The 21,908-nt window shown below is 53.1% G+C and overlaps 1 protein-coding gene across 4 annotated transcripts in view; it reads right to left on the bottom strand.

Annotated features, from left to right (window-relative positions):
- The window catches only part of ARHGEF7 (Rho guanine nucleotide exchange factor 7), a 125,221-nt gene that overhangs the window by 56,474 nt on the left and 46,839 nt on the right, over positions 1–21,908 (bottom strand). For 3 of the 4 annotated variants that reach the window (XM_081214846.1, XM_081214843.1, XM_081214844.1), the window contains exons 3-5: positions 15,885–15,969; positions 12,459–12,589; positions 6,606–6,807 (exon numbers count right to left, since the gene is read on the bottom strand). In XM_081214846.1, the coding sequence (XP_081070972.1) occupies positions 6,606–6,807; positions 12,459–12,589; positions 15,885–15,969 (418 nt within the window). Of the gene's footprint in view, positions 1–6,605; positions 6,808–12,458; positions 12,590–12,769; positions 12,857–15,884; positions 15,970–21,908 lie in introns of those variants that run through there. The other variant, XM_081214845.1, reaches the window with a different exon arrangement.

Genomic DNA, 21,908 nt, shown 5'->3' with positions numbered 1-21,908 from the left:
CATATGTGAGGTTCCCCACAAGCCCCCGAGGGGCCAGGGTTACATGTTATACTCTCCCCACCCAAAAAATGTGCATCAGGAAGAGAGAGCATGGAGAGGCACAGCCCCATCCCGGGTGCCTTCAGAAACGTAGCATCACGCGCACCCAGGCACACGTGTGCATGCACACGCACACGCCCAAACCCATTCCATGCCAAAGAAGGGGGTGAGGGCGGAGGCTTTTCCCTGCCACACTGATGAAACAAGGCTCTGTGTCACCCTGTCCCTCTCCCTGCACAGGTTATATTTCTATCAAACACTGTTCTTTCACAGCCAGAGTAATAACTGCGTCCAAAATCCAGCTTGCATTTCACGTCACTTTAGTATGCCAAAAATAAACAGAAAATACTGGAAAATGAGAAACCTAGGAAATGGCAGTGTGAATGCTCATTAAACATCACATTGCAAGTGAGAGTAGCAAGTGAGAGTCATTTAAGTTCCCACATCACTGCCAAGCATGGCTCATGACTCAGCGGCCCAAGCCCACCCGATCCTAAAGGAACATTTACAAGAAGTGCCTTCACTGTTCACCGATGAGAAATGGGAGAAAGTAAACTCAGCGCATCAGAAATAACCACTTAAAAGAAACCTGGTGCACGAGGTGCACACATGAACCAGGACTTGTGAGCATCCCGAGCCCACGGGTGCCCCCAGCAGCAGCCCAGCCACAGCGGTGCTCACGTTCTAGCCCACGGGAGACCCAGCGCCTCCACGTGCTCTGAAGGAGGGCAGCCCCGGCGCCGCTCCCTACAGAACCGGCCTCCTGGGTGCTTTCCTTCCATCTCCCTCGAATTTAAGAGACTACTGCGTGCGCGTGTAAAATACACATATACATCTGTGTGAATAAAACGAGTTTCACATATTCAGGAAGAATATCCAGTGCGTTTGCAGCAAAATGTGAAATATCCTCAGGCAGACTCTTGGAAGAGATCTGTCTTCAAGGAGGGAGTATTTCAAACAAGAAACCACACACAGGCCAAAGACACAAACGGGGTGAAGCCTGACCAGAGCACTGCCACCTCCGGCCACAAGGGGGCAGGCGACCGCGGCCCCGCACATGCCCCGCCCGAGAAGCGGGACAGAAGCTGGACACTGGAGACCTCACCCGGAGACACGCAGCCCAGCGGACATCACGCAGAAGGTATCTCAGCTTTGTTTATTCGATAAAAATATCAGTAAATCAAACCAAAATTTAACGCAGAAGAGAAACTCACTGTTTAAAGGAAGTCGGTGTTTGTCTTTGGTAAGGAAATGACCCTGACATGATGGCCAGTTAGAGGAGTCTGTATGTTGGGACCTGGCACATTTTCTTTACAGAAAATTAAGCATTAATGACACTGTGAATTACAACACTTATGCTAAACTTGGTCTTTCAAAAAGGAAACCTATTCCAAAATCAAAAAGCCACATTAATTACTAAAAAAAATGCAATACAGAAATGTTATTGTGATCCTAGAGTTTCACTCTCAACTGTTACAGAGTGACACAGTAAAAACATGGCTTCACATCTTTCCTTCTCAAATGCCCACTTCTAAAATCAGACGGGGACAGCTTTCCTTAGAATATACTGAAGTAACCTGAGGGACACCCGGGATAGAAACTTACCAAAAGAGGTTATTCCTTTGGTTCAACAGTCAAATAAAGAATACTTAGCATAACAGATCACCAATTTAAGCAAATATGTTATTCCCTATATTTTAAAAAAGAAACAAGACAAAAAAGGAAAGGTTTCAAAGTTACTTGGGTCTCAGTTTGGTATGAAAAAACGAGGGATTCCATGTGACCCCTGCAAACAGCCCTTGGACAACAATGCAGTTACACACATACGATGAACGGGGGTCTCTCTCCCTCTCTCTCTCTCTCTCACACACACACATACACACACATGGAAACACAGGATTAAGACACAGAAATAGGAATTTTAGGCAGAACAAAGTGATGCAGTCACTCCTGAAGCAGGTAAACACTCAAACATGCAATGGCTGGTTCTTCTTAGAGCCACATCTGCCCCCCCCCACCACCCCCGGCTCTCGGCCCCAAAACCCCCCTCCAAAAGTGGGGCTGAGAGCCGAACACTCATGCCAGGCTGCTAGACGCTCAGAGGCCAACAGCTGTGAGCAACCCGCCACCACAGAGGACACTGACCACACTCACACAGCCACCTGAAAACAACAGGCGACACTGACCATACTCTCATCCACCTGAAAACAACCCTCTGGGACTATCTTTTCAGTGTAATTTTCAAAGGTTAACTTTGGAGAAATACCTGAAAAGAAAAAATTCATTTGCACTCATTTGCACTCTTACTATGGTGACTCAATATCAGACCAGAATTCCCATTTAAATGAGTTGTGCACAGCAAAATTCAAGAAGCCCAGATTCAACAGACATCTGCACAATCAGCAAGTTCCACTCTTTATGGCTTGCCCCACCACCAGCTCTGTGACCCCTGAGGACGTGCCCACCACCAGCTCTGTGACCCCTTGAGGACGTGCCCACCACCAGCTCTGTGACCCCTGAGGACGTGCCCACCACCAGCTCTGTGACCCCTTGAGGACGTGCCCACCACCAGCTCTGTGACCCCTTGAGGACGTGCCCACCACCAGCTCTGTGACCCCTGAGGACGTGCCCACCACCAGCTCTGTGACCCCTGAGGACGTGCCCACCACCAGCTCTGTGACCCCTGAGGACGTGCCCACCACCAGCTCTGTGACCCCTTGGATCTCACTGGTAAAGAGGAAGACCACGTCACCCTCACCCTCCGTCCATGACCCAGCACCCTCCTGGAAAGGGTCCAGTGCTGCTCTCTCTCATCCCTCGAAGAACAAATACTCGGCCTGCCCCAGCCCTCAGGCTCTAGGGCCGGCACTGGGGCTGCCCCGCTGCCCCAGGACTGACTGGTGAAGACTGGCAAATCCAACCAAGCTGCAGACCAAGCCACATTTTCCAGCAGCCATGTCCGTAAAGCCAAGGCAACACTTCCCAATCAGCCTGACAGTGGTGCCGGGCTCTCAGCTGGTTCTACACATGGACACATTAAAAGGAGGGTATTATGTGTACCCTGTGCCCTGAATATGCCAATAGTACTTATCCTCCGGAGCTGTGGTGAGGACGGAAGTCACAGATAAAAAGCACTTTCTACAGGAACCAGAACGTAAAAGCGTGGCTAGTATCGCTTAACTGTATTACTATGATAATGAAAATATACTGCTTTTATTATCAACAATAGAACAATATCAACTATAGCAAAAGAGCAACAATGAGATACCACTTGACACCCATTAGGATGGCTATTATCAAAAACACAACAAAACAGAAAACAAGTGTCAGCAACGATGTGGAGAAACAGGAACCCCTGTGCATTGCTGAGGGGAATGTGAAATGGTGCAGCTGCTGTGGAAGCAGCACAGCCGTTCCTCAAACAGTGAACACAGTCACTGTATGAGCCGGCAGTTCCACTCCTAGGAATATACCCAGGAGAACTGAAAGGACTCAGGACAGACATCTGTGCACCCATGTTCACGGCAACATTATTCACAAGAGCCAAAAGCTAGAAACAGCTCCAAGTCTAGGAACAGAAGAATGGATAAACAAAATTCGGGTGTGAAATAAAACACGTACACATACATATGTACTGGTCTCAGCCCCCAGTTCCTGGCACGAGGCTCCTGAAGCCCTCGGAACGTCCTGACAAGGCCACCGGGAGCATCTTCTGTTCTAACACTAGGTCTCTGACCCTGTTCCTGACACACAGTCCCTAAACCCCCTGGAGTTTCCTGGGTGATAGGAGCGTCCCTTGTTCTCATGAGGCGACTCCGGGTGGGCTTCTGGATGGCTCCTGGTCACCACAAAGACCGAGCCATGATTAGAAGCTCGGAGCTTCCAGCCCCACCCTATTCTCGGGAAGGAAAGAGGGCTGGAGATTGAGTCAACCATCACTCAGGCCTCTGTGATGAAACCTCCGTAAAATCCCAACAGCGTGGGGTTCAGAGAGCTTCCAGGTTGGGGAACACACCTACGTGCCAGGAAGGTGGCACCCCAACTCCACGGGGACAGAATCTCCTGCGCGTGGGACCCTTCTGGGCCTCGGCCCCTGCGCCTCTTCATCCGGCTGTTCATCTGTGTCCTGAACCATATCCTTTCCTATGGGATAAACCAGTAAACCTGAGGAGTGCTCCCCCCAGTTCTGTGAGCCTGTCCAGCAAACTATCGAACTCTAGGAGAGGGTCACAGGAACCCCGATTTACAGCCAGTTGGTCAGAAGCCCAGGTGACAACCTGGGGCTTGTGGCGTATGAAGTGGGGTCAGTCTTGTGGGCCTGAGTCATCAACCTCTGTGACACTAACCCCAGGGAGATGGTTATCAGAACTGAACTGAACTGCAGGACACCCAGCGGGTGTGATCCAGTGGTCTGACGTGTGGAAAGCCCACACACTGGTATAAGAAGTGCTCCAAGTGTGGCGGCAGTGTGCGAACAAAGGAGAAACACAGACGTGTGAGGGTTTATCAGTGGCAAAAACCATACAAGGGCATATTATTCAGCCTTAAAAAGGAGTGACATTCTGACACACACACTACAACACAGGTGAACCCAGAAGACATGCTGAGTGAAACAGGCCAGTCACAAAAGGACAAATTTTGTATGATTCCCCTAATATGAGGCTCTTAGGAGTCAAACATCAGTCAAGACAAAAAGTCGCATGGAGACTGCCAGGGGCTCAGGAGAGACAGGAATTGTTTAGTGGTTTGAGCAGCTGGGAAGATGGAAAAGCTCTGAGACGGACGGTGGTGACGGCTGCACAGCAACGTGGACGTACTTAGTGCCGCTACACTGTACACAGAAAAATTTTTTTTAAACGGTTAAAATGGTCAATTTTACATTATGGTAAATTTGACTACAATCTAAAAAAGACAGAAGAAGCACGTGTTATTCCCTCCCAAAATCCAACACCAGAAACCTGTACCAATCAGGGCTGCAGGCTGCCTTGTTAAAATACTTATGGTTTGACGTCACTGCTAGGAAAATACTTGTTTTATCAAGACTGTCCCGTGCACTTTTAGACAGCTTTTCTTCCTGCCACCGCAAAAAACCAAAGAGCAGCAATGACCGCTCCCCGAGGCCCGCAGCACTGGCTGGACCAGCCCGAACGAGCGAGCCCTGCTGACCCCACGAGGGAGCGCCGTCCCCGCAGCCTAACCTGAACCGCCCGCGGGCCCCGGGGCTCCTCCCCGCGCGGAGCCGCTCCCATCACACTCCTTCCACGCAGCCCTGCCTGCACCGCGGACCAGCACCACTCTCCCCAGGCAGAACCAGAACAGCGCAGCACACAGCAAGGCCTTTCCAGTCAACGGACGACACGCAAGTCAAGTCCCAGCAGACTCGGCTTGCAAATCTCTCCCCGCCTCTGCGTCTCCGGCCACCCACTCTTCCCTTCAAGACGCTGGTTCTGAAACCTCACTCATCAGAGCGCCCACACCCCAGTTCCACATGAACACAAACATATACACATACACACAGGAACCCATGAAGGCAAGGACTACGTGACTGCACTGATACAACCAGCAGTCTCTGTCCCTAAATTAATGCTGCTTCAGGGAACGAGGCACTACCGGGCAGACGTGCCCGGGAGGCCTGCCATTACCCCCCCGTGACGCCACGCAGGACAGCACCACGCACACACACGCAGAGGCCGTGCGCCAGAACTCCCACACCCATACCGGAGTGACATAAACCACAGATCCCAGGCCGCAGAGAGAACCTGCGATTCCACGACGTGAATCTAGGCAGCAATGAAAAAAGTGCCAGTACCACTATTCCCTTTCAAAATAAGATAAGCCTCTGAGTAATTTTTTAAATTCAGTAATGTTAAGCAATTGCAGAAAACCTAAGGAAAGCAACGCATTTTAAAATGCTATTATTAGCACAAAGAAAAGGACAGAAATTACTTAACTGTACATGACGGGCAAAAGCACCCACAGCAAAGAACTCAACACAGCAAGAAACCCAACACAGCCTGCGTAATAGAGCCAGCTCCCAGTCCTGACACTAGCCCTACAAAGGGCGATAAATTTTTCCTTATGTAAAAGTGTAACCACAAAAATAAAAACCAGTAGATTTGAGATGTTTCTCCTTACAAATGGAAAATAACAGAGTAAGTCTCTATCTTAAAGTGCTGATGTCGCGACGGAATGAAGAGTGAGCCTGTGACCGTGCAGTGCTTTCCCCAGCGCGGGGGCAAACACCACTCCCCGTCGCAAAAAGGACACGGGAGGGCTTCCCTGGTGGCGCAGTGGTTGAGAGTCCGCCTGCCGATGCAGGGGACACGGGTTCGTGCCCCAGTCCGGGAGGATCCCACATGCCGCGGAGCGGCTGGGCCCGTGAGCCATGGCTGCTGAGCCTGTGCATCCGGAGCCTGTGCTCTGCAACGGGAGAGGCCACAACAGTGAGAGGCCCACATACCGCAAAAAAAAAAAAAAAAAAAAAAAAAAAGGACACGGGAGACTGGCCCCGCCCAGGACAGGGGGGGCACGTGCCCCGCCTCCTGCTCCCCCGGCCGGCTACTCACCGCTGGGCTTGATCTCACGCACGTAGTTGCTGGGGAACCAGCCGGTCCGGCCGCTATGCGTGCCTTCCCACCAGCCCCCTTCCTCCACCCGCGTGACGTGGATGACGTCGCCTTTCGCAAAGGACAGCTCGTCTTCATTCGTCTGCTGGAAGTTAAACTTGGCTCTTACGACCAGCTGATTGTTGCTATTATCCGTCATGTCCTAAAAAGGGGAGAAGGGAGGAGACGTCATGAAGGACACACATTCTACATCGTGATGACATGAACAGATTTCGCTTGGACAGACGGAGCATAGCCACCCTGTTCACGCGGCAGAGGAACGCTGGACACACCGAAGTCCCCACGGCCCTGTCCACTGCCCCAGGTCCCGTCCCGGAGGAAACCCTCAGTGGCTGCAAAGGTCTTATGCCTGCCAGCGTGGTGCCTACATGAACAGAGACGCACTTTCACATACACTTACACACTACACACTTCTCTACAGTGTGCAACAAGTTAATACACTGTGATCATTTTCCCAGCAGTCCTTAATTACTTCAGTCTTAACTGCTTAATATTACACTGTATGGCAGCGCCGTTAGTTACTTAACCAAGTCTCCACTACTAGACTTGAGACCGTGTCTAGTTGTTTTCTACTGCTAAACAAGGCTGCATCAGAACTGTCTGCACATGTCTTTGCACACGCCCGTAAATGAGCCGATACGTTAAATGCAGGTCAGAGAACACGGATGACACATTTTAAATCTTAACGCCCATTTCTAAGTTGCCCTCCAAAAAGGTCCCACAGACCAGCGCCAAGCGACATTCCCGCCAGCAGCATCGAAGACGTCTGACTGCTTCGAACACTCACCAACACTGGATACTGCCAAACCGACAGGAAGAAAGGGTACCTCATTTTAACTTGCATCCTTCTCAGAGGTTAAGCCTCACCGCAGATCTCTGAAAAGTGGGCAGAGGAAGGCAGACTAGCTACAATGTCTTTCTGTCTCCATCTATCCCAGGCCGGGTGCTGGAGAGGCTTGCAACCTGGAACTGCCAACGGAAGTCGACAAACAAAAATCCCCAAGCAGAGTCTGCTCTCCTGGCCAAAGGGGCGGGAAAGGGACAGCACATGGGCCACTCAGCCAGCACCCGGGTGTCCAAGGAGACCAGGCAGGACGTCCCGTGGCCCACCAAGCCCCAGAGCTCCGCCAGCACCAGTGACATCAGCCAAGATGAGGCTGAGAGTCCAGCATCCAGTCCCCCCAGGTGGCAGGAGGCAGCCCCATCTGCCCACACAGGTGTCCCCTGCCCTCCACCCGGCCTCGTGGGGGGAGCCAGGCCCAGCGTCTCCCCGACCCCCCTCCAGCAGCACTGTCAAGGGTCCAAGAGAAACCCCAGTGACACCAGGTCAATGAGTCTGACCCGACACCACTGCAAGGAAACCAAGCTGTCCCCAGAACCACGGCCTACCACCCTCGGCCAGGACTGCCACAAAAAACCCCATCAGCCAGGGCTGCAGCCTAAGACGCAAGATCTCAGCAGGATCCAGCATCTTCCAACACACTCTCCAAAGTGTCTAGGATAGAACTGAAGACACCCCTTATTCCAAGAACAAGGAAAATCGGAGCCTGACTGAGAAAAGACATGGATCCCAACACTAAGATGAAGCTCTCTCAAAACAGACAAAATAGAAAATCCCAGAAATGAAACAGAACTTACAAAATCTACTCAAACTGACAGAGTGAAAAAAAATTAAGAGAGCCCCAGGGACTTGGGGGAAATGACACAGATCTGAGACTGGAACCATCGAAGTCTTGGAGGAGAAAGGACAGAGTTGAAAAAGGAGTCTAAGAAATACGGCTAAAAATGTCCCAAATGTGACAAAAGACACAAACGCACAGAGTCAAGAAGCTGAGTGAACCCCAAACAGGAAACACGTAAAGAAATCTGGACCAAGTCACACCGTAACTAAACTTCAGAAAACTAAAGACAAAAAAACTTTCGTGTTAGGATAAAAAAGACATCTGTGGATATGCAAGATCTGAAAAACTTTACCTCCCCTGCACCCTTGCTCAAGAAGTTAGTATAAGATGCACTCCTCCAAAACAGGGAATTAACCACGAGAAAAATGAAGACAGAGACAGACACGGAGGAAGTCGACTCGGGTCAAAGGAGTCTGCAGGTGATGAAGGAAGCACAGAGGCGGCAGCTGGTACATCCTGGCTGCAACCAAGAGACCCTCCAGCGGCCAGAAGACTTCACCAGCGTCCCCCAGGAAGAGGAAACTGAAAAAACCCTAACATGTCTGAATGCGCAAAGACGAGATTCTTTCAATAAAGGCAAGAGACCAGACTATAATCTGCACAAGGTGCACAGAAAACTAAAGAGGTCGACAGAAGGTCGTCAGGAAAGAACAGTCCCAGCACACGGTGGCCCCGCTGTGAGTCTGGGTCATGATGCTGTTGCGCTAACACCCACGCAACGAAGCCACTACAGGACTCAGCCATGGGGAAGGGGGGCCCAGAAGCACCCGTGAAGCTAAGGCCCAGGGGAAGTGGAAGAGCCCCGATGCCCCCTGCCACTGTGGGACGTCCACAGTGGCAACACTGTGTTAGTTTAAAAAAACCAAAAACCAACCTTTATATAAGGCATTTTATTTAGAGAGACACAGGCAAATGCCTAAAGAACCAACAGAAAAAATGGGAAGTGGTTGTCTCTACTGATTTTTTCCTAATAGCGAGTCTTGGAGAATTACCTGAGTCTTTCAACAAGGTTCATGTATCACTAAACAAGATGAAGAAGATAAAGCACAAACACAGTGCTCAGGCAGAGCTTTGAGAAGAGGAGCTGATATAATGCCTAAAATAGTTCGTGTGTATTTATCTATTTATGTGTTTATACGTTAACTGCTGTAAATCGTGTTTATTTAATGATTCAAATTAATACATTAAACATTTATCTAATGAATTAAACATTTAATGCATACTTCACATTTAATACTTATTTGATAAAGCAATCTCTCATCCACATTTGGCAGGAACCCTCCGGCTGACCACTGTCCCCTCAAACGCGGGGTGGCAGGGGCACCTGAGCGGTGAGGGCCGGACACGGCACACGCTGTCCTCGCTCTGGTCAGAGAAACACGACCCGCTCATACACCGTGCCAGGTTCTCTCTGCAGACCACTGTCATCACTCATCAGCCGTCTACTCTGATCTCCATGACTTTCTCCTTTCTGTGACTTCCCCGGCTTTGCAGAGCTGATTCGGGTGACAAATTCCAATAACGGAACATGACACGTAACCAACACAGGCGCAGAGCAGGCCCCTAAGGAGGTCAAACTGCCCTGGGAGCCCTGCTGCCGGCCTGTTCTGTCCCCCCCACTGCTGGGCGCACGCCGGCTGACATGCAAGTGGCACGCGGGGCTCTCGTCAGGATGCTGCCAAGGCGGTGACCTACACTCTCCCTACAGTTGCAGGCCAGGCAAACACCAGGGACGTCTTCCCCACTTCCGAAAAGGACGCTCCACTAAGCACAGGACAGGGCGACGTCTGCACAGGGCTAGGCGGCCAGTCTGGACCCCTTCACTTCTGACGCCACAGGTTCCCAGCCGTGGAGCGTGGCCTACACTCAAGGATGGGCTCTAGGAGCGCTGTGAGCGGGCGCAGGCCCAGGCGGGATGAGGACCAGGCACCAGGCAGACAGCCCAGCCCTCCGCACGGGGGCCGCCACCACCACTGCTGCCGCCCCGGGAGGCTGGAAAGGGTGTATTCAGTCACTAGCTTACCGCTTCAGCTGTTCTAAAAGCTCCCCTGAAACGAGGGGCGGAGAAATCGTTATTCTCTCTTTTTTTTTTAATAAATTTATTTATTTTATTCTTGGCTGCGTTGGGTCTTCGTTGCTGCATGCGGGCTTTCTCTAGTTGCGGCGAGCGGGGGCTGCTCTTCATTGTGGTGCGCAGGCTTCTCATTGCAGTGGCTTCTATTGCTGTGGAGCACGGGCTCTAGGCGCATGGGCTTCAGTAGTTGTGGCTCGCGGGCTCAGTAGTTGTGGCTTGTGGGCTCTAGAGTGCAGGCTCAGTAGTTGTGGCGCACGGGCTTAGTCGCTCCGCGGCATGTGGGATCTTCCCGGACCAGGGCTCGAACCCGTGTCCCCTGCAGTGGCAGGCGGATTCCTAACCACTGTGCCACCAGGGAAGTCCGAAATCGTTATTCTTACCTAGCAGGTCAAGAGGAGTCTCACCGCGTTCGCCTCATGAGCGGCTCACCGGGTCCACGGCACAGGCAAGGTAGCTGGGGCTTTTTAGTTCCGGTGTAACTTAAACTTTCTCTCGCTAATGAAACACCAATGCTATACCTACCGTGATCTCAGCAACATTCATCACAACAGAACATCTAACTTTATTTTACTAAAATTATTCCTTTGTAATCCAGTCCTCATTTACTCAAAAACAACACAAACAAAAAAACCGACGACAACTGCCACAAGTGAATGGGTCAGACAGCAAATGTTTCTTTGTCCAAAGCTTGCTGATTTTTCTTGCATTTTCCTTGCGTATTTCATAAAGCTAACTGAAACTATTTTTCAAGTGGTCTGGGCATCTTCCCTTGCTTTGGATCACAGAGCTCGCAATGGGACCCTCTAAGTTTGTCCAGCCTCACGGGGTGGCCGTGAGGGTCACACGAGTCAGTCCAGGTGAGACGCCGAACCAGCCAGAGCTGGCACAGAAAAGAAACGCTCCAGGTGTGTTGTGTGGTTCACAAGGCCTGAAACAGGGCAATGGGACTTCTCAGAGAGGAAGAACCGTCACAGACACACAGCAGGGAGAGTTAGTTCGAGTTCAGAAAGTTCCAGAACACACAAGAATTATGTCCCTTCTGCAGCTCTCCGTTTGTACTGCTGCTTCATGACCAAACTCAAATTCACTTCTCTCTACAACACACAGCTCCAACGAGGTTAGCTTCCGTTTCCGAGGACCACAGCAGCTTACTGGACAATACTCCCTTGCGGTAAAGTAGAGAGCAGTGGTCTCTGAAGACTCCAGGAGGGTCGGTTCTCCTCAGACTCACAGGGCGAGATCACTGATTCTCTAACATACAATAATTTACTAAAGTGTCGCATGAAGCGAAGTCACAGCACCGGCTGATCGAGCTGAGGACCAGGCCGCCATCCGGTCCAGAGCGGGCTCGGCTGTCCGGCAGGCGGACACGCGCCCCAGCTGGTGGATGGGGCGGCCTCTCCCCACGGTCTCTGCTCGGCCCTGTCCTTCACCTTCCCAGGTCCTCATTTCCACACCTGTGCTCGCAGCCTGTCTCCTGACGATTTACAAATGGGTTTTCCTCACTTTCCAGGAGGACTGTTCATCTCAGGTGGCTTCCCCACCTCACCAGCACCGTTATAAGGCAGCCCCTCCTTCACAAGCTGCATCCCGACTCAGTAGGGCGCTGTCACGCTTTCATAAAGAGAAAAAAACCCTCTAGGTTCTACGGCTTCCAACCATTTCTTCAACATCTAAGTACTAGGTATGGATTTCTTATTCCCCAACTTCTGTACCTTTGTGCAGAGTAGGTAAGAAAATATGATGCAAGTGACCAGGAAAACATTTTAAAGCTCACATCCCTCCAGATAAACAGATATATATCTTAAAACAGAGTGCCCCAAATACACAGATTTCTTAGAAGCTGTCATGAAGCACGACATGCGGATAATCTGGTGATGGGCAAACGCCAGACCCGAGAACAGGAGCCACGGCAGCAAGGGCAAACCCCCCTCTGGCTGAGCAACTCCCCGGAGGCCCGTGTGTCCTCCCAGACACGCTGCGCACACCCGGCTCCCCAACACACTCCCATTCTCAGGGACCAACTCTCACACTTACCAAACTCCGATACTGGCCCTGGAACAGTTTTGAAGTCCGACCGTGCGAAGGCTGGGGTCCCAGGGAGTCGAAAGATTTGATCCGGTGAGAGGAGGGCCGGGCACACACGGAGTCACTTCCCAGGCCGATGTCTGCAAGGTCGTCACAGGGGAGAGAACGAGCTGAGTCCCCTGACACCGCGCCCACACCCCGCACCAGGCTCCGAGGGTCGGGGGGCCACCCGCGCAGGAGACCAGGAGCAGTGTCCCCGCCACGGGACCGAACGACCGCACGCGCCCCAGGCACCTTCCCGGGAATTCACTGAACGTAACTACTTAGCGGTCCTTCTCTAGCTAAGTTCCGAGTTTACGACGTGTTCCGTAACTGTTTTCAGGACTTTCCCCTCACCTGGAAACAAGAAGCCTCTCACACTCGACTCCCGGGCAGAGCGCCACCCAGACCCCCCCGCATCCCCCCCGCACGCCCCCTCCTCCAGGATCACCCTTTGCGCGGTGAGCGAGCCACAAGCGTGATCGTGCCAGAGACGGAAAAGACTCTCTTACTGAAACAAACAGAACCCCCGGCACTTTCCGTCCAGAAAGGCCCTTGTGAGGATGATGCCCTCGGCACGACGGCAGGCACACTTCACTCACCTCACAGGCTGTGAAAGGACCAGAGACCACACAGCACTAAAGGCTCAGATCTCCCTCTGGAGTCGCTGCAGGATCACACACCCAACTCAGGCCACCAGCACGTAAATGTCAGCAGCCCACTTCGCAGAGGCGATGTGATTTTTTTTAAATGAGGCCACAAGAGAGTTTTCTAGGGAAATCACTGTTTTGACATGCACGCGCCTAGCAATTTCCTAAAGCTACGTGGGGGGCCTTCTATAAAAATGTCCTGAAACTGGGGGTCTCCAGGTCCTCTTTCTCTGGCAGATCCCTTTGGATTGGCTTACACAGTATCTTATGAAATTCTGAATTAGGTACCAACAACTGAAAGTCTGGGGACTCCCCAGGGAAACCGGCATTTCCAGCTGTTCTTGAAGCACCGGGGCTCTGGTGCCTCTGGCTCTGTGCTCCCTGACTGACCCAGAGCCGAGCAGGGCCCACGCGGGCAGAGCAACCGCTGCCCTCTGCCCACCTCGCTCCTCCACGCTGCCTGCCGGGCTCCACGGACCCGGCGTCCGGGACCCCTGCCCTAAAACCACCTTGCCGTCTCAGTGTGGAAGCCCCTCCAATTCTCAGGCCCTGCTCAGTGCTGGCAGTAAGGGCCAGTGTTTGCTCCCGCCGTGTGGCAGAGGCCTGGCAACTGCGAGCACAAACAGCGCCCAGAGGACAGGCGTGAAGAAGCTGCCCCAGTGGCTGCCTGCCGTACCCAGGGAGTGTTTAGGATCCCTTCCTTCACCAACTCCAGTCTCTCCTCTGTCCAAGTAAAAGGGAAGCATTCCTCCACACGCCTGGAGGACACAAAGGGTCTCCCTGACGTGCCGGACGCAGAGCCAAGACGGTGACGGGCCTCCCCAACAACGACCGTGGAGTCAGCAGGTGCACCTGTCTTACACTTGCGTCAGCCCCTACAGCCGACGGCTGAAAAGGCACCGTCACCTCCTTCACGCTGACTTCAGAAACACAAATGAAGAGCAGTAGCCAACAAACACAGAAGCAAAAAGTTCTCTTCATCTGAGAAGGCTCAGTCCTCTTGTTTAAAAGCTAAGGAGAAAAGTACCAGGTTTATTTCAGAACTTCCAAACAGGTCTTTGTAAAGAACAGCGCTAGGTGCTCTGTGTCCAGGGTACATCCAGTGATGTCAAGAACGTGCGAGAAACACTTCTGCATCAGATGGGGGCGGGAAGATACAGCTCCCGGCCTGTGTCCACGCCTTCCGCGGCCCGCGGGGCTCCGCCTCGGTCACCGAGGGCCTCGCGGCCCAGTGGACGGAGCGCAGCCGCCCTCGTCGCTCCCCGTCTCCTTCCGACCCACCCGAACTTACACACCCAGGGCGAGAGCCAACCTGCCGTCTCCCGCCCGCGGCCTCACACGTGGGGACCGTGTCTACCAAAGCCACTCTCACCGCAGCTGCCAGAGAGCGAGCTCAGCGGAGGGCAGTGCGCGTCAAACTGCGGCCCAGACGCCGGCAAAGTGCTGCAGGCGGGCCGGGGCCGGGGAGGTGCCCGCGCTGCACCCGCTCGTCCCGTGAAGCCCCGTCGTCGACTGCCCACGCTTCGACCGTGGCAGGCTGGCTCCTTTATTACCTGTCCGCTCACGTTGGGCCTATGGCTTCTCCACAGAGGGACCGAGGAGGCCGCACAAGCTTGACAAACGCCACAAGCCTCCTGTCTGGAGGGTGCGATGGCTGTGTGTCCTTAGGTCCGCCTTGACGCCCCCGCTTCTCCGCCCCCTCTCGCCCGCCTCCTGGACTTGGACCCTCACGCTTTCCTCGCTCGCTCACCCGGGTCCTAACTTAGCGTGTCCCCAGGTGCTGTCACCCCAACAGCCCAAGACAGTCTCAACTTCAAGCCCGAAGTCAAGCTATGAGAAGGGAAACCCTGCCCGGGACGGCGGGCAACACAGGCTGCTCTGGGCACACGTCCCCAGGCGCGGGCAGCGGGGCAGCACCCAGACGGCCCTCCCGGCAAACGAGTGGCGCGAGGGGCCCCGGAAGCGGTTCCTGCAGCCCCGAGCGTTCCGACCCCATCCCGTCCCCACACGGTGAGGAAGGGTCGGGGTGAAATGAGAGGAGACCCTGACAAGAGAAACTGACTTTTTCTGATCAAAAGAGGCGTATCAAGGGCTAACTGCCCCTCCCAGGGATCTGAAACTACAGTCCGTAAAGGTAAGTTGAAAACAAACATGACTTTAAAACAAAAGAGCCTCTAAGCCCTTCGGGTGCCTCAGGCAGCCTCCAGGCCCGAGCTAGTCCCACAGGAGCGCATACAGACCCCACTGTCCTCTCCGCGGTTGGGGAGCCCACCTCTCCCTAGAGGTGCGACTGGGGCTCGAACCCGCAGCCCACAGAGCCCAGGTGCCCTCGTCATCCTCAGGAAACCTGGCCCAGGTAGGTGTTTACTGTAGAGGCCAGCTCACTGGCTGCACCTCAAAAACAGGCACTAGATCTGCTCACTAGATCTGAGCTTTAATCAGCATGAACTTAATAAAACTGCAGAGCAAGGTGCTTCAAGCTCCAGGCCAGCCCATGAGTTGCCCTGCCAACGAGGCACTCCCCCTCTGCTGCACTTTTCTCTCTGCCCACAGGAAGGAAAGCACTGATGTCTACCAGGACCTGCAGAGGAAGACTCTGCTCGCAGCAGAAGTGACAACCCGAACTTTAATGCAAAATCCTTTTGCAAGCTCAGGAACGCTCACTCCGCCTCGCTCACACGGAAGCAACAAGGTTCTCGCCCCCTTTCCTTCCCCTCCCCTCGAGTGCAGTAAAAAAGAGACTTACCTGCTGTTACTTTATTTAGAGTCACTAAGGAGCTGAGGACCTTGTTGAAATTCTGCCCCTGATACAAATCGTTTGCGTCAAATGTCTGAAAGGGAAAAGTGAACAAGCAGAATTAGCAGAGTCCGGTGCTGGGCAGTTCTGCGCAGTCAGAGGAGGACAGTCGCTTCGCAGGCGAGGCCCCAGGGAGGCGGCACACCTGCGAGCTCGGCTTCCGGTCGGAGCAGGAGGCCAGGCCAGGTGCCCTCACCGGGGCCGCTCAGGGCCTGAGTCCAGCGTCCTAACCACCACGTCCCCACCCTGCCGCACCCTCCTTCATAACCTGGGGCACTGCTGGCGCTCCGTGAAGGCTCCTCTCCTTAGACGGAGGCTGAGGCCTCAGGGCAGGCCGACTACAGACTTCCTCTCCTGGCCACAGCCGATGCCAAAACCAACAGCAGCAAAAGGGAAACGCCGACATCACAGAGGATACGAGAGGGAAGGAAGGGAAGGCAGGAGAGGCCGAGTCCAGAAGAGGGGGGGCGGGGACACCGCCACCCTCGGGGACCGTCTGGTCCGCATCGCTGCGATCTCGGCTGCCTAGAGACTGGGGACGCACCCACGCTAGTCCCCTCCCCGCCCACCCTCCAACACCCAGGGGCTGAAAGATGCTGCGCGTCAGGCTGCCTAGACACAGCACGGCTGATCCACGATGTGTGCGCAAACACGCGCTAAAATAAACACATCTCATCCCCAAACACTGTCTGAAGACCACATATACCTTCTGATCACTGAGTAACTCCTTCCCTCCCCCCAAAAATTTAATAGTCAAATCATCCACAACTCTGCGCCAGAGAAATTATGAAAAAAAGTCTTTGAGATGCAGTTAACAGAAAGATGTGTTCAGATGCCCAAATGAAAACTGTGTTAACATTCTTCAAAGGTTCTCTCACTGGGGCAAAAATGAACTATGGTGACCAGTCATCCCAGGAGTGACTTCCCCTGCAGGCCGCCTGTCACCCCTCCCCCGACTCTATCTCACACCCTGCCAGGAGCCCGGCTTCCCCCCTTCCTCCTTCTCCCTCCCCCTGCACAGCTAACTCTCACTCATCCGGCTCCCGCCAGCCTCACCGCCCCCCCCCCACTAGACTCAGCAGGGCCCAGCCAGGCTCCCGGCACACTCATTGCCACAACCTTACGGTCTATGTGTGCACGTTCTCCAGACCGTGAAATCTACACAAGCAGACCTCACAACATCCAGAAAATGGCCAGCACACAGTAAAAACGCGAATGTTTGCTGAATGGGTAACAAGGCACCAATCCACCCCGTGGCACTGAATGTCACCGTGGGGCAGACACATAAAGAGCAGCTGAGCAGAGCCGTTCCAAATCTAAATAACCACTGCTGTCCCCCACAAAAGTCTTCAGTCTTAATTTCTGAGATGAGGAAAAATCATCTAGAGGTTCGTTTATTTAAACACGAACAAGAGAGAGACAAATCCAGAAGTTGAAAAACCACCTCCAGGAAGGAGGCCATCAAATCCAAGTAAATAGAGGAGCTGCAAACACAGGCACCCAAGCCCTCTGTGCATGTCACTCACGCATTCTCATCTGATGGAGCAAAAAATAAAACAATTCATGATGCCAGGTCCTGCCTGTAACAAAGAGTATCCCCTTAGAACAGCCTTTAGAAATCACCTTATAGTACAGACTTGAACTCATTTGTTCTGACATCTATTATTTAAAAAGAAATTTCCAAGTCAAAGGAGAGCATGATCTGGGCTGATATAGCCAGCTACATTTTGTAATGGGCTGGTTGCATTTTTTATCAAAAGTATGACCCTCAGTAGGCCTCAGCCTCCTTCTGTGCAGGACCTACAAGTGCCCTCTCTCATAAACGGTGGGCGCAGATGATCTCAGCTCTCAAGTTCTAACTCTAGAGCTTGGAAAATTCAAATTGTGGTATTCTGCAAAAAAAGAAATGTATATAAAAACATGTACTAACCTTCATCGTGGGGAGGCAGAGAGTCACAAAACCCAGAAAAACAGGATGCTGAAAACTGAAATTTCCTGTTATTCCAGAACTATATATCTTTCTTACTTGGATACCAGGAAGCGTCTGGTTGGCTGAAACGGCCCACCAATGGGCTCCAAAGTGACATCAGGACTTAAGTGAATTCACACACACACCACATTTCTTAACAGGAAGCTACACAATGAGATGAGACAAACGCTTGCCACTGAGAGGGGAAAAAATGCACATTCTGAGTCAATAAAATGTTCTGACTAAGGTGCTTCTCTAGAGAAAGAAAACTGACTACTTCCTGAAATAGAAATCTATTCAACAAAAAGCAAAAACAGAAAAATCTTAGGGTACAGAGAAAGTCTGTACTGTGGGAATAGAGGAAGTTGTCATTAATAGGGCACACAGTTACCCCGGGGCGCTCATGCTTAGGAGATAAGCCTGCCCCTCCGGTGGACCTGCCATGCGGGCTGAGGGCACACACGCCCACCCTCCACGCCCCTCGGGTCCACACTCCCACGCCTTTCCTCAGAGGGTTCTCAGGAGGGGCCGCACGTTAGGATCTCCCAGGACCTTAGAAAACCAAGACACTCAAGCCACATCCCAGACTAATTATCAACAAATTAGAATTTCCAAGAAAGGGACCCCGAATCAGAATGTTAACACCCGTCAGGTGACTCCATGCAGCCAAGGGTGAGAAGCACCTCCCTGGAGAGAGAGGGAAGGTGTCAGGAACCCTGTCCCCAGGCAGGCTCACCCCCTCGCACCCATGACCATCCCTTATAAACACAGAGAAGAGGGAACACATACCCCATAGACCTTGGAATCTACCCAACTGGGAACGTGTATTTCCAAAAACTCACCCTCACTTTTACATTTAAGTGAATTAAAGGTACAGTAGACTAAGCCAATATTCTCAAACTTATCCTACCAGTTTTCTACCAAAAAACCTCATAATATTAAATGTATTAGTTATAGTTCATTTTTAATATCTTACTTTCAAAAGAAACAATACTACGTAATGATATAGAACAAATACCAAACCATGTGGAAACTAGGCTAGAAGGGACCCAGAGTATTTAAAGTGGGACATAAAGATACTTTCTGAGAAGTGTCTGTCGTCACCCGCAAAGGCAAGCGAGGCTGGGATGAGCTGGGGAGGAGGGAGACAGTCCTTCCGAGCTTGAAGGCTGCCCCCCACTCCCCCCGGTTACGGCCCTACTCCGCGTACTGAAGCCCTCTGGGCCTCGGCTTCGCATCCTTGAGATGGGAACGAGGAACAGACAAAGGCCTGAGGATGAGGATGAGGATGAGGATGCCAATGACGGGAGGCAGCACTGTGCCAATGCCCCACAAGTTCAAAAATGAGTGAAATTACAAACACTCCGTCTTGTACACCAAGCCTCAAGGTCTCCTGAAAAAACTGACCCATTGATAACTACGTTCTAGCAAGGAAAACTCCTTTTCTGTAAAACACAAACAACTACAGAACAAAACAAAGAAAGCTTCCGCAAGGTGGGTGCTCAGCAACCGAGGAGAACACTCGAGAGCCTGTGCGGAGAACAGACCGCACGGCTCCGCACAGCGGCAGGCGCTGCCCTCCGCGGGCCCCCAGCAGCGCCCCAGCTCGCACTCGAGCAGGTGGCCACGTCACTCGCCGGAAGCCGAGGCTCCCTGCAGAGCTCCGTGCACACCAGAGGCGGTGGCAGCTCCACCACCGGCATCGCTCCGCGTCTGCCCAGCAGAGGCCCAGGTCCTCAGAGCACCCAACGCTCTGACCACTGACCCTCAGAAAACACTGTCGGTGCCACCACACCAAAAGGGCTGCGCCTGAACGTCAATCACCTGGCCCAAACGCAAGCTCCCAGCCTTCACTTGTGCTAGCCCTCTAAATTATCCTCTTTTGACATATTCTATATTTCTACTTAATATCACATTTCCAGATGTTCAGGTTTAGTTCCAGAACTAACACCTGACATAAGGAGGACTCACCTGCACCTGAGGAAGATGAGGCTGCACATATGTCAACCATAACCAGCACCAACCTGGCAGGGTGAGGCCATCAGGGTGACCCACATGCATGGGCTGGAGCTCTCAAACGTGCAAACCCCTAGCCAGAAAGAGGACGACTGTGCTTTGGCAGAAAGAGCCACCGTGGTTTTCAGGGAAGCATCACCAGTAATGTGGTAAAATAAAGAGGGTTCCAAGGCACAAGCTAAGAACTGATGCTGATCAATCCGGAAAGTTCACGTTCATCACACTATTTTCCAACTTCCTTTTTTTATTCTTTTAAAATTTATTTATTTATCTATTTGTGGCTGCATTGGGTCTTCGTTGCCGCGCAGGGGCTTTCTCTAGCTGTGGTGAGCAGGGGCTACTGTTTATTGCGGTACGTAGGCTTCTCATTGCGGTGGCTTCTCTTGTTGCAGAGCACGGGTTCTAGGCACGTGGGCTTCAGTACTGTGGCTCATGGGCTCAGTAGTTGTGGCACGTGGGCTCTAGAGCGCAGGCTCAGTAGTTGTGGCGCATGGGCTTAGTTGCTCTGCGACATGTGGGATCTTCCCGGGCCAGGGTTCGAACCCGTGTCCCCTGCATTGGCAGGCGGATTCTTAACCACTGCGCCACCAGGGAAGTCCCCCAACTTCCTCTGTCTAACTCCAGGTCACCCCTAAAGAGGGTGTGCGTCCCCACCCACTGCCACGCCTTCCCATGGGTTCCAGCCAACGAGCTCTGAGCACACGTACCCGCTCTGAGCAGGACAACGCGTGCCAGGCCCCAAGCGAAGCTTTAGGAGCCTTCAGGCGTTTCAGCCAGCCTCCCCGGTCTTTTCCTTTAAGTGAGCATGGCAAGGCCCAAACTGGAGCTGCCCCACCAGCCTGGACCCGAGAATAAAGAGGACGCTCGGAGCACAGCAGCCCCGTCTCCGCAGCCAACGAGACGGGCGGGATACACCTGCAGCGTTGTCAGCCGCGGAGACGAGGGCGCTGCTGGCTAACACAGCACACCTGGCAAGAGCGGGTGATACATCCACATCCCACATTCTCCCTAACTGAACTGGCTCTTGAAGGGGAGAGGACATCTCCAAACAACAAGCAGGGAAAAAATGGTATTAAAGTGAAGCAGTCAGCTCACGTAAAGCTGGACCACTTTCACACTAAATGGTAACAGTTACCACCTCTCAGGCTGGGTCACAGGCTTCCCCGTTATTCAAAATAAGGTTCTGCTCCCCAAAAGGACCCATCACTCCAGAGCAAGCCACGTTCTCCCCTCCTTCCCAAATACTAAAGGCAGGCATCGCGTAACTGCTAAAGGCTGCTGCTTCACAGGGGTCTCCAAGGAGAGAGACACGTGCCTCGGCGCTCGCCCTGCAAGAGCTCATTCTCGCTCAGAGGACTTTCTCTCCCCTCCCCGTGTATCAGCAACCTTGAGCAGGTGCCATGAGAGCCAGGAAGGCAGGCGGGCTCAGGAGATGGAGGGAGACAAGAGCACAAGCGCCACCTGTAACCTCCAGGTCATCCCGTCCATGGCACAAGTCACCCTAACACTCAGAGGCCTAACCACAGGTGGTCTGGGTGTCAGGAGTCCAGAGCCACCTGGCGGGGACGTGGCTCAGTCTCCCACGGGGAGGCCCCAGGTGTCCACTGCCAGCCTGACAGCTCCCAGGGCTGAGGCTCTGGAACGACGGCTCACCGCATGGCTGTGTCCTCACGGCACGGACAAGGCCCCAGAGACAGTGACAGGGGAGCGAGAGCAGGAGCGGGAAGGGAGCCCCGGGGCTGCACCGCAGGAATGGAGCGACCAGCGCTCCAGACGGCTCCACTCGAGGGAAGGGGCCACGCCCCACCTTCAGGAGGGAGGGGTGGCCCTGCTGGGAAGCCAGGCGCCAGCCCACCCCCTACGGGAGTCCTGCTCCCTGCGCCACACCCTTCTCCCCAAATCCAGCTGCCACCTCCTCTAACTGGGCCCATCAGATGTCGCAGCCACTCGGCAGAGCGCTGCCATCCCTGACAAAGAAGTGGGGCAGA

This window comes from Mesoplodon bidens (genome assembly GCF_964165515.1).
Source record: "Mesoplodon bidens genome assembly, chromosome: 17".
In the NCBI taxonomy this organism is placed as follows: domain Eukaryota; kingdom Metazoa; phylum Chordata; class Mammalia; order Artiodactyla; family Ziphiidae; genus Mesoplodon; species Mesoplodon bidens.
This window is presented reverse-complemented; position numbering and strand designations above follow the sequence as displayed.